Here is a 12,820-nt window from a genome sequence, read left to right on the forward strand (position 1 = left end):
AATCACTTGAACCCGGGAGGCAGAGGTTGTAGTGAGCTAAGACCACACCATTGAACTCCAGCCTGGGCTACAAGAACAAAACGCCATCTCAAAAAAGAAAAAGAAAAAGTCGGGAGGTCCCTGGCCTTTCCCAAGACACAGTACACCAAGTCAGGAGTATATGGGGTCATTTAATCTCCCCTTGTGCTTTCGCCTACCACAAAGCCATTGGACACGCTGTTCCCTCTGACTTGAACGCTCATCCCTCATCTCCCCTGCACACTGCCTAGTTAGTGCTGCCTCACATCCTCAGACCTCCTGGTTAAATGGTCAAACAGAACCCTAGTCCTTTTGTTCAGAGTGTGATTTTCATTAGGCATTGCTTGTGGTGACTGTTTGACTCACCCTCTTAACTCACCACATTTGCCATGCTCATCATGGTACCCATGGCCCTACTTTACAGATGCAGAGACTGAGCTTCTGAGGCTGATAACAGCCTGAGCCAGGATATGAACCCTTATCCATCTACATCAAAGGCCTCTTGTCCTTAACCACCACATTATCCTGGCTCCCTGAAGATAATGTGTTCCAGGAGAGGTCTAAACAACAGCACTGCACTGGGGGCTCCTGGAATGTCTCCTAAGGGAGATGGCATTTAGGCTGGGCCTCTAAGGTAGAAATGGGGGGAGGACATTCTGGGTAGAGGTGACCACCCAAAGAAACTCACGGAGGTAAAAGAGAGGAGAAATGTGACGAAGGCAGCATGCTTAAAAACATCGAGGGGAGGTCACCAAGGAACTTCAGGCCATGCTGGGGGCTTTGGGCCATCCTTTCTCAGTGGTGGGGAGCCATGGAAGATTTCAAAGGAAGAGACAAATGTGATTCCACCTGTGCCTGGAAGATGACCCTGGGCCCGATCTGAAGAATGACCTGGGAATAGCAGACATTCAGAGCAGGGAAACTGGTCTGACGGCTTTTGCAAAGTTTCATGGTGGGTGTGAGGAGGAGCAAGCAGTGGACAGGGAGAGGTCAGCGCCTCACCTTTGCTCCACACCAGAGCTCTGTCAACAAGCTCACTCAGGGAGTTTCAAGGGCTGGGTATTCCTTGGTGCCTGGTCTATGGACATTATATTCTACCTGTAAATTACAAATACATTACTGCTGATGGTTCTGAGCATTTCAAATAATTTGGAGGCAGGGCAGGCAAGCCCTAAAGTGGGGCTTAGCCTTTGAGGGTTCTTGACTTTGCCCAGGAAGGAATTCAAGGGCAAGCTGGAGGTAGAAGAAACAGTTTTATTGAAGAGGCAGTGTTACGGCTCCGTAACTGCCCCTGCAGAGAGGGGCTACCCTGTAGGCAGGGAGTAGCAGGCCAGGATAGTTTTGCAGTCACATTTATATCCACTTTTCATAACATGCGGATCAAGGGGTGGTTTATGCAGAAATTTCTAGGGAGGGGTAGTAACCTTCGGGTCATGGAGTCATTGCCAGGGAAAGGGGCGGTCACTCCCAGGTGTTGCCATGGCAATGGTAAACTGACATGGCACACTGGTGGTCATGTCTGATGGAACGCTGCTTCCGCCCCAGCCCTGTTTTAGCTTGTCCTCAATTTGGTCCAGTGTCCAAGCCCTGCCTCTGGAGTGGAGTCCCGCCTCCTACCTCACCTTAAACAGCAAATGCAGAAGTCCAGTGGCCCCCAGAATTAGTACTCTACTTATATTTAAACCTGTTCCTAAACATCCCACCTGCAATTAATCTGTGGATTGATTCTTTCTGCTCTGCTTTTATACCTTCCTACAGTGTAGTCACATGGTTCCAGTGTAGGGTTACAGCTGCACCCTTTGACATCTTCCTTGAGTTTCAAAATTAGCATTTTACTATTTTGTTGGAATTGTTATCTGAATAGGCCCAACTGAAACAATAAAATTGGCATTAGACATTTCTTGGTGTTACAACTCCAAGTTATTAACCAGTTAACTCTACACGGCAGGGGGCATGAAACCTGGGACTTCTCCCAAGGTGATTAAAACCTGAGCTGATGGTTATCAGGCTGAATTTACTAGGTATGGTTAAACTTTGTTACCTCAATCAGACTTGTCAAGTTCACACATTTTATGCGGGTGGATTTGTTTGTTTACAGCCTGATATGCCCCTTCTCTCCTCTGACATGGCTGTTTATGCTATCCAGTTGTTAGGAGTCACTGGTATGATTGGCTTCTTTAGTATTTTGCCTTGGCTGGGTGCAGTGGCTCATGCCTGTAATCCTAGCACTTTGGGAGGCAGAGGCAGAGGCAGGCAGATCACTTGAGGTCAGGAGTTCAAAACCAGCCTGGCCAACATGGTGAAACCCTGCCTCTACTAAAAATACAAAAAAAATTAGCCAGGTGTGGTGGCAGGCACCTGTAATCCCAGCTACTCAGGAGACTGAGGCAGGAGAATCACTCGAACCCGGGAGGCAGAGGTTGCAGTGAGCCAAGATCGTGCCACTGCACTCCAGCCTGAGTGACAGAGTGAGACTCTGCTTCTCTCTCTCTCGCTCTCTCTCTATATGTGTGTCTATATAGACACATATGTGTATATATATGTGTGTATATATACATCCTCATTGGTTGGACTATTTGGAGGAATCATCTCGTAGGAGATGAAGGATCAGTTTGGCTCAGGTGGCTCTCTCTTTGGAAGATTTGATGATGTCATAATGTTTTTGAGTTTTTTCTTGCCCAGGCTGGAGTACAATGGTGCAATAATAGCTCACTGCAGCCTGAAACTCCCGGGCTCAAGTGATCCTCCCATCTCAGCCTCCTGAGTAGCCAAGACTACCGGCATGCACCACCATGCCTGGCTAATTGTTTTTCATTTTCTGTAGAGTTGGTGGGGGTAGGAGGAGTCTTGCTATATTGCTCAGGTTGATCTCAAACTCCTGGCCTCAAACAATCCCCCCTCCTCAGCCTCCCAAAGTGCTAGGATTATAGGCATGAGCCACCACGCCTGGCCGATATCATCAGGTTATACAGAATTTTCCACAATGATAGATACATCCTATATCCTCACTGTCCAATTTGCTAGTGTCAAAGATAAAGCCAAACACTAATTAAAGGCAATGAAGACAAACTATTCAGTAATAACCATTGTAATAGGAAAGAGAGCCCAATGTCACTGCAACCTCCTCCTCCCAAGTTTAGGCGACTCACCTGCCTCAGCCTCCCAAGTAGCTGGAATTACAAGCATGCACCATCACACCTGGCTAATCTTTGCATTTTTAGTTGAGATGAGGGTTTCACCATGTTGGCCAGGCTGGTCTCGAACTCCTGACCTCAAATGATCTGCTTGCCTTGGCTTCCCAAAGTGCTGGGATTATAGGCATGAACCACCATGCCCGGCCTAATACTATATTTTAGAAGAGTAACTTATTTCTTGATATTGGTTGATAGAAAAAAGCCTGGGGTTTTTGCTGAGCTTGAGGTCACAGCAGGTCATAGTCGGGATGGAGTGTCTGTGTTGTTTTGCTGTGACCGTTGGGCCACCATTGGGACACTGCCCCAGCCATTCCTGAGGAGTGGGCCAGCTGTGATGCATAGGCTGTGACCCGCTGTTGTAGAATCCCTGTTCCTGAGAGGTTGAACAGGGTCTGGCCAGGGAAGGCTGTGAACTCATCGTGGATTCAGAGATCAAAGAGGAGGGCGTGGGGACCATGAAGTTCACCTAGAATTTCTCCATCTTCTCCATGACGGTTTGGTCTGGGAGCAGTACCTCCACGGTGTAGCTGATGCGTTTACAATGAACCAGGCTGTAGGTGTTGTCAAACCTCAGGACATCTGCAGTGAGGGACAGACATTATTCAGACAAGATGCCCCACCTGGGACTCTGACTTTCATGGTGGTACAGGGAACATGGGTACCCAGACCAGGGAACCATTGCCACGGCTGAGAGCCCAGAGCCAGCCTCACACTGTGCCCACCAGAACCAAGGGCCCTCACCTGGTAGGACATGGATGCACATTGTAGCACCCTCCACACCAGACCCACACCAGCTCCAGGTGAAGCCATCCCTGCCAACCCTTACAGCTGCTGGCCTTGAGGCAGGTGATGCTCCCGTCCTCGGGCACCAGGTGGGCATTGTAGCGCTGGCTGGGCAGCACCTCCGTCATCTCCCTAGGCTTCTGCCGCTCCCCCATCTTGGTCTTCAGGAAAACCCCAAAGCCGATGTCCCCGCCATCCGACGCGAACTGCCACCTGCAGTGGACAGAGCCCCACTGGCGACCCCCTGCCTGGGCTCCAGGCCCCTCCCAGCTGTTCCCAGGTGTGGAGTGGCTGTGATCCCTACCTGAGCACACAGCCTGGGAACAGGATCTCGTTCTCCACCTGCAGGGAGGAGCCACGGCCCATGGACACTGTGTGCTCATACTGATTGCACAAGTAGTAGCTCTTGGGCACCTCACCCCCGTAGTTGATCTGTGGGTGAAGGGGGTGTGTGGGCACTAGATCACAGCTTCTCCCCTCCTTTCCCATCCTCTGGGCACCCTGTACCTTGGTCAGGCACTTGGAGTTGCCATCGGGGTCAGTCATGGTCCTTCCAAACTCCACGGGCAGCTGGTCGGGGCTGATGAATTTTGTCAGCTCCTGCTTCCAGTTGTCTGTGTGGGAGCAAGAGAGGGACTCCAGGAGACTCAACAGAGGGAAGAGGGGGCTGAACCCAGATCTCTCCTATGGCCAGTTGCTCTCTCTGCCTGGCGCGCTTTTGCCACTCTACTGCCTAGAGCAGTCCTGTCCTGGAAGGGGGAAGCCGAGTGGGCCTAGGTCTTGCCCTGGGGCTCAACATGTGCGTGTTGACTAGGTCCTGTCCCCAGGCCTGCCCCTCTCTTACTGCCCCTGCAGGCCCTGCCCCCACTTCTGTCCAGGTATTGGCCCATTGGCCACATTCATAGAAACTCGGACCAGCAACTCCTGGAGCCTGGGGTTGAGGTCAGGCAGGCTATGACCTGGGCTTCACTTTCCCTTAGAGACTAAACTCAGCCTTCTGGTCCGATACTGCCCTCAGCTCCCAGGGCTCCAGCACCCTCAGAACTGCAGGGCAAAACTCGTGTCAGTTCTCCACAGCTGCTCTGAGATGACCAAGGATGTTCCACAGACAAAGGGACATGGGCATTGCAGGAACAAAATAGATGAAAGCAGAGGTGGACACCCAGTACCCTCGGATAGAGAAGGACTGTGTAAGCATGAAGTGGTGGAAAAAACAAAGGAAAAGCCCCCCAATCTGGCATAAAAACATAACACTAGGCTGGGCCTGGTGGTGCACTCCTGTGGTTCCAGCTACTTGGGAGGGTGAGGAGGGAGAATTGCTTGAGCCTGGGAGGCAGAGGTTGCAATGAGCTGAGATCATGCCACTGTACTCCAGCCTGGGCAACAGAGAGAAATCCCATCTCATAAATAAATAAATAAATAAATAACACTAAGTCAAAAATCAGATAATAGGCAAATTATGAACTGGCCCAAATGCCACAAATACGACAGGGAATGCCCAGACATGGTGGCTCACGCCTGTAATTCCGGCACTTCAGGAGGCCCAGGCAGGAGGACTGCTTGAGGCTAAGAGTTTGAGACTAGTCTGGGTAACATAGTAAGACATGACTCTACAAAAAATAACAATAAATTTGCCAGGTGTGGTACTGTGCATCTATAGTGCCAGCTACTCAGGAGGCTGAGGCAGGAGGATCTCTAGAGCCCAGGAAGTTGAGGCTGGAGTGAGCTATGATCATGCCACTGCACTCCAGCCTGGCCAACACAGAGAGACCTTATCTCTGAAATAAATATATATATTTCATATATATATGTATATATCTCAAATATATATACACACAAACATATATATATATATATATATATATATATATATATATGGACTTAAGTGATCCTCCCATGTTGTCAGCCTCCATAGCAGGAAAGGACAAGGTGCTTAATATGCAAAGAGTATTTATAAATTAATAGCATAAAAAATACTTTCCTAGAAAATGGTCATAAGACACGAGAAGACAATAAACAACAAATTAAAATAGCCAATTAACACAAAGAAAAAGTCCAGACTCACAAGTGATAAAAGAACCTAATAACCCAATGTAAAATAACAATAAACATCATTTTACATTATAAAAATGGCAAGAATATTTCAAATTATTAATATCCAACCATGGCAAGAGTATGGGAAAACAGGCACATTCACACGCAGTTGGTGGAGTTAAACTCTGCAATCTGCGTGAGCACTACACTGGAAAAGGTATCAAAAGTCCTAACATGTAGCCAGGTGTGGTGGCATGCCTGTAATCCCAGCTACTTGGGAGGCTGAAGTGGGAGTATTGCTTGAGCCCTGGAGGTTGAGGCTGCAGTGAGCCAAGATCATGCCAACTGCACTCCAGCCTGGGTGGCAGAGTGAGACCCTGTCTCAAAAAAAAAAAAAAAAAAAAAAAGTCCTAATGTGCATTTTCCTTTGGGGGATAAAAATCTGCCATTTCTAGGATTTTATCCTATGGAAAAAACTGTGGATGTGTACAAAGGTTGTCTATAAGGATCGTCACTACTGAGTTGTTTCTAATAATAAAAATAATACAAACAACCTGAATTTAGAACTTTGCTGAAATGGGAAAATGATTATCATGTAAGTAGTTACAAAATGGTATATGTATGGTATGAACCCATTTTTTTGGAAAATATATTTCTCTGAAAAGGATAGTAAGTGCTAACTGTAGTTCACTGGGTGACAGGATGTTCCCCCCTTCCTTATACATTTCTATACTTTACAAATTTCTAAACTGTATTACTTATATAATTTGGAAAACCTAGATTTCTTTTTTTTTGAGACGGAGTCTCACTCTGTCACCCAGGCCGGAGTGCAGTGGCACGATCTCAGCTCACTGCAACCTCCACCTCCCGGGTTCAAGCAGTTCCCTGCCTCAGCCTCCCGAGTAGCTGGGATTTCAGGCACCCGCCACCAGGCCCGGTGAATTTTTGTACTTTTAGTAGAGACGGGGTTTCACCATATTGTCCAGGCTGGTCTTGAACTCTGGACCTCGTGATCCACCTGCCTCAGCCTCCAAAAGTGCTGGGACTACAGGCATCAGCCACCGTGCCCGGCCTCTTTTTTTTTTTTTTTTTTTTTTTTTTTGAGATAGGGTCTCACTCCGTCACTCAGGCTGGAATTCAGAGGCGTGCTCTCAACCTCCTGGACTCCAGTGATCCTCCCACATCAGCCTCCAGAGTAGCTGGGACTATAGGTGTGCACCACCATGCCTGGCTAATTTATTTATATATTGTAGAGACAGGGTCTCATTATGTTTCCCAGGCTAGTCTCCAACTCCTGAGCTCAAGAAATCTTCCTGCCTCGGCCTCCCAAAGTGCTGGGATTACAGGCATGAGCCACTGTGTGCCGCCAAAAACCCGTATCTAATTCTCCCTTAAATTAAACACACGAGGAAACCAAGACCAAGAGAGAGCAGGTGAGTGACTCACTCCGCTTGCAGCTAATAACTGGCAAGGCCAAGTCTCAGATCCAGATCTCCTAACCTCAAATTGGGATCTCCACCCATGCTACATCCGGGAATCTCTGAGACCCTTCCTGGCCCCTCCTCCCTCTGGGGGGCAGGCACAGCAGCCCACCTGGCAGCCCACCAGACAGTGGGCCCTCAACACCAGTTGGGTGCCCGATGCCTTCGGATGCGGGAACCATCAGATCTGTGAGAAGGACCACCCTCAGCTCAGGATCCGGGCTGGAAAAGAGGCCCCAGATGGCTCACTCACCTCCCAGAATCACCACCTTCCTGCGTGTCTCTTCACTCATGTAAGACTTGACCAGGTTGAAGGTTACAGAGAATAGCTTGGGGGCTGAAACAGGCACAGAACTGTTCTCTCAGGTGGCTGACTGGGGTCTCAGGTGCCGACCCAGTCACCCCACACCCCCCGTCCCCCCATTTCATGCGTATCCTGGGCTGCTTTACTCACCTCTCACAACAATTAAATTCTTCAAGATCTCAGGGTAATTTGCCTCAAGTGCTGAGAAAAACTGCGGAACCAAGTGGCAGAAGTGATGGGTGTCTGAACACTGTCCCCTTGCATCCCCTCTTGCCCCGCCCTCCAGGCCCCCAAGGGCACAGCCTTAGCCTTGAATGCCAACCATCCAAGGCTTTGATGCAGACGGCTCCGGATGCCCAGACACCAAGAACCCACCCGGACACAGAAAATCCGCCACTTCCGGTTTGTGGGATCCTAGTCACAGACCTTCCTTGAAGCAGCTAGTGCAGCTTCTTTTTATTATTATTATTTATTTCTTATTTTATTTTCTAGAGATGGGGTCTTGCTATGTTGCCCAGGCTGGTCTTGAACTCCTGGGCTCAAGTGATCCTCCCACCTCAGCTCCCAAAATGCTGGGATTACAGGTGTAAGCTGCCACGCCTGGCCTAGTGCAGATTCTTGACAGATGAGTGGGGGGATGACTCTACCCATGACAGACAAGAAAAATCCCATTCACGACTCTGGAAAGTTCCCTCCCACATAGCTCAGGCAGTAGTTCAGCTTCAGGAATGAGAAAGACTTTCTTTTAGCATAATATACAAAGTTGCAAGGAATGGCTTTTTATTTTTATTTACTTACTTTTAAATTTTTAAATAAGATAAACCAGTTAAAACTCTTAGTTAGACAGTAAAGCATTCTTGCCAAGAATAAGTGTACACTGTATGAAAGGATATTTGGGCCGGGTACAGTGGCTCAAGCCTGTAATCCCACCACTTTGGGAGGCCGAGATGGGCGAATCACGAGGTCAGGAAATCGAGACCATCCTGGCTAACACGGTGAAACCCCGTCTCTACTAAAAAATACGAAAAACTAGCCGGGTGAGGTGGCGGGTGCCTGTAGTCTCAGCTACTCGGGAGGCTGAGGCAGGAGAATGGCGTAAACCTGGGAGGCCGAGCTTGCAGTGAGCTGAGATCCAGCCACTGTACTCCAGCCTGGGCGACAGAGCGACTCCGTCTCAAAAAAAAAAGAAAGGATATTTGATTCCTACAAATGAGTCCCAATAGGTCCCATTACATTTGTTTATAAGAGACACTGCAAATAGGGAATGGTTTTGTTTGTTTGTTTATTTTTGTTTTGTTTTGTTTTGAGACGGAATCTCACTCTGTCGCCCAGGCTGGAGTGCAGTGGTGCCATCTCAGCTCACTGCAAGCTCCGCCTCCCAGGTTCACGCCACTCTCCTGCCTCAGCCTCCCGAGTAGCTGGGACTGCAGGCGCCCGCCACCACGCCTGGCTAATTTTTTGTATTTTTAGTTTCACCACGTTAGCCAGGATGGTCTCGATCTCCTGACTTCGTGATCCACCTGCCTCGGCTTCCCAAAGTGCTGGGATTACCGGTGTGAGCCACCACGCCAGGCCAATATCTGTTTTTTTTTTTAACACAGTGGCTCACGCCTGTAATCCCAGCACTTTAGGAGGCCAAAGTGGGTGGATTATGAGGTCAGGAGTTTGAGACCAGCCAGGGCAATATGGTGAAACCCCCTCTCTACCAAAAACACAAAAATTAGCCAGGTGTGGTGACGGGCACCTGTAATCCCAGCTACTTGGGAGGCTGAGGCAGGAGAATCACTTGAACCTGTTAGGCGGAGGCTGCCGTGAGCCACTGCACTCTAGCCTGGGCAACAGAGTGAGACTCCGTCTCAAAACACAAAACAAAACAAAAAAACTGAGATATAATGTTCATCCCAGGCTGGAGTGCAGTGGTACGATCTCAACTCACTGCAACCTCAAGTTTCTAGGCTCAAATGATCCTCCCACCTCAGCCTCCCAAGTAGCTGAGACCACCCACACATACCACCACACCCAGCTAATACTCTTATTTTGTAGAGGTAGGGTCTTGCTATGTTCAAGACCAGGCTGGTCTTAAATTCCTGGGCTCAAGTGATCCTCCTGCCTCAGCCTCCCAAAATGTTGGCATTACAGGCATAAGTCACTGTGCCTGGCGGCCAATAACACTTTTTATGTTTAAGTTTTTTGCTATCCTGGGTGAAACAGAAAGAAAGGAACAGGTAGGCTGGCTGCCCTGCGGACCAGGCCTCCCTACAGCTTCCGTCCTACTGCAGCACTCCCAGAGTTGATCTACCCTCAGCCCTTCCTAGAGGAAATGGCAAAAAGGAAGCTCAAAGGCTGGAAGCAGAAGGGTAGACAGGTATTGGGGGTGAGGGCAGAGATCAGGGGTGGGAGGAGAGTGAGCAGAGCCAGAATATGAGGACAGGGACATCCACAGGGACACTGGCAGGTCGGGGAATGGGGCCCTGTTGTGACCTGCTGAAATGAGATGGTGACATGGGGGTGCCACGCCCAACTTGGCACAGCCCCGAGAGGCTGTGGGTATGAAAATATCCCTGCCAACAAAAGTAAGGAACTGTAGGCCAGGTGCAGTGGTTCACACCTCCAATCCCAGCACTTTGGGAGGGTAAGGGGGGCAGATGACCTGAGGTCAGAAGTTCAAGACCAACTTGGCCAACATGGTGAAACCTCCTCTCTACTAAAAATACAAAAATTAGCCGGGCGTGGTGGCAGGCACCTTAATCCCAGCTACTTGGGAGGCTGAGGCAGGAGAATCGCTTGAAGCTGGCAGGTGGAGGTTGCAGTGAACTGAGATCGCGCCTCTGGACTCCAACCTGGGTGACAGAGCAAGACTCTGTCTCAAAAAAAAAAAAAAAAAAAAAAAAAAAACCCAGAAAAAACAAAACAAAAAAAACAAAACAGGCCAGGCGCAGTGGCTTACACCTGTAATCCCAGCACTTTGGGAGGCCAAGGCGGGTGGATCACCTGAGGGTCGGGAGTTCCAGACCAGCCTGACCAACATGAAGAAACCCCATCTGTACTAAAAATACAAATCTGGGCATGGTGGTGCATGCCTATAATCACAGCTACTTGGGAGGCTGAAGCAGGAGAATCACTTGAACTCAGGAGACAGAGGTTGTGGTGAGCCGAGATTGCACCATTGCACTCCAGCCTGGACAACAAGAGCGAAACTCCATTTCAAAAAAAAAAAAAAAGTAAGAGCTGCAAACAGGGCCTGTGGGCAGGTAGTCACCTGGCAGTGAGGAGAGAGACACCAACAAGTGGAGGGTAAAGACCCAGGCATTTGACCACCCACCCATGCCCCTGGCAGGGTCACCTCACCTCCTGGAGAAGCTCTATTCCTGGCTTCCACAGATGCCTCAGGCCCAGCCCCTCAAGATCAAAAACAGCTATGATTTTCTCCACCTTCTTCCCCAGTGGCAAGGGAATGACAGGGGGTGAGACCCTGTGAGGGTCACTGCCCCAACCCCTATCCAAGATGGGGCTGGGCCTAAGCCCAGGGCACTGGCCTGGCTTGTCTCGGCTTGCATGGCACGGAGATGGGGGGAGGGAAGGGGCCATCCCACAGGATGCCAGGACTGGAGTGGCCCAAGGACCGCCCTCTTCGTGTCTGTCCATGGGAGGGCAAATTGCTGTGTTGCAGTTCCCTCTTCGGTCCAGTGAGGCTGAAATCCCTGTCCCCCTCATCCAATGAGGCTGCAGAGGGCAGTGTGGCCCAGTGGGTTGAGTGGGCTTTGGGGCCAGTTGGGGGAGAAATGAGTCCCAGTTCAGCCACATACTGTGTGGCCTTGGGTGGGTCCTTGGCCTCTCTGAACCTGCATTCACTCCTCAGTACCAGGAGGAAGGCGAATTCTGGGTGTGGGGCTCAGGGGGTGAGGGTGCTGTGTCCCGCTGCAGCTGCCCAGGGTGGCACCCACACACCTTCTGACTCTGCAGCTTACACTCCCGCAGGAGCAGCTCACAGCTCCGGAAGCTGTCTCTGAGCAACTCCTGTTTGGAGGCCGAGAGCAAGAGGCCATTGGGGTCCAGGCTTCCCATGATGTGGTACCAGACAGGGCTGCCCTCACCGTCGTGGCCGCCTATGCCGTTGGCGTTGTACAGCCTGACCACCTGGATGCATACACAGGAGATGGAGGCTCAGTGCCGAGGGCCGAGGGCCCAGGGATCAGGGCATGGGTTTGAGAGATGCTCACCTCTGGGGGCTGCCAGGCAAGGATGCTGGCCAGGTCTTGTTGCTTCCGGACTCCATATGCTGCAGAGACATGGCAGGAGGTGGTGAAGTTTCTGCCTGTCCCAAAGACCTCTGCAGATACCTGGGGACACCAGGCCAGGTCCCTCTGCCTGCAACCACTGAGGGCTTGCCAGAGCATCCCCAGGCTCCACTAACATAGAACTGGGGAATGGAAACAGGATGGGGACATGCATCTGAGAGGGCAGGAGAGACCCAGAAAGGAACAGGGGAGGCCTGCACTCTGCAGCTGTCTCCCCCTGCATCCTTCCAGATGTTTCCCATGGCCCCTCCCGCATGGCCACCCTGGGAGTCAGACTCTCCTCCCTGACTTCCAGTTGCCCTTAAGCAAAAACCTATACCCCCTACAAGGCCTGCAGGGCCTGGCTAATGGGTTGGGGCCACCCATGCAAACTCATCACTTCCCTTTCTGTCTCCAACACGATCTCCGTGTGCTCCTAGAATATACCAGCTCAGGCCAGGCACAATGGCTCATGCCTGTAATCCCAGCATTTTGGGAGGCCAAGGTGGGTGGATCACCTGAGGTCAGGAGTTTGAGACCAGCCTGGCCAACATGATGAAACCCTGTCTCTACTAAAAATACAAAAATTAGCCAGGTGTGGTGGCGCATGCCTGTAATCCCAGCTACTTAGGAGGCTGAGGCAGGAGAATCCCTTGAACCTGGGAGATGGAGGTTGCAGTGAGCTGAGATCACGCCATTGCACTCCAGCCTGGGCAACAGAGCAAGACT

At 50.4% G+C, this 12,820-nt stretch overlaps 1 protein-coding gene across 1 annotated transcript in view; it reads right to left on the reverse strand.

Annotated features, from left to right (window-relative positions):
- Window positions 1–2,902: 2,902 nt before the first annotated feature.
- The window catches only part of LOC105487229 (SEC14 like lipid binding 6), a 29,474-nt gene continuing 19,556 nt past the window's right edge, over window positions 2,903–12,820 (reverse strand). Inside the window, 10 exon segments of the mRNA XM_024794610.2 lie at window positions 2,903–3,791; window positions 4,039–4,208; window positions 4,300–4,427; window positions 4,503–4,609; window positions 7,764–7,847; window positions 7,965–8,025; window positions 11,163–11,259; window positions 11,764–11,951; window positions 12,035–12,084; window positions 12,087–12,093. Coding sequence (XP_024650378.2) covers window positions 3,679–3,791; window positions 4,039–4,208; window positions 4,300–4,427; window positions 4,503–4,609; window positions 7,764–7,847; window positions 7,965–8,025; window positions 11,163–11,259; window positions 11,764–11,951; window positions 12,035–12,084; window positions 12,087–12,093 — 1,005 coding nt within the window. The 3' untranslated portion in view covers window positions 2,903–3,678.

This window comes from Macaca nemestrina, chromosome 15, assembly GCF_043159975.1.
Source record: "Macaca nemestrina isolate mMacNem1 chromosome 15, mMacNem.hap1, whole genome shotgun sequence".
Lineage (NCBI taxonomy): Eukaryota > Metazoa > Chordata > Mammalia > Primates > Cercopithecidae > Macaca > Macaca nemestrina.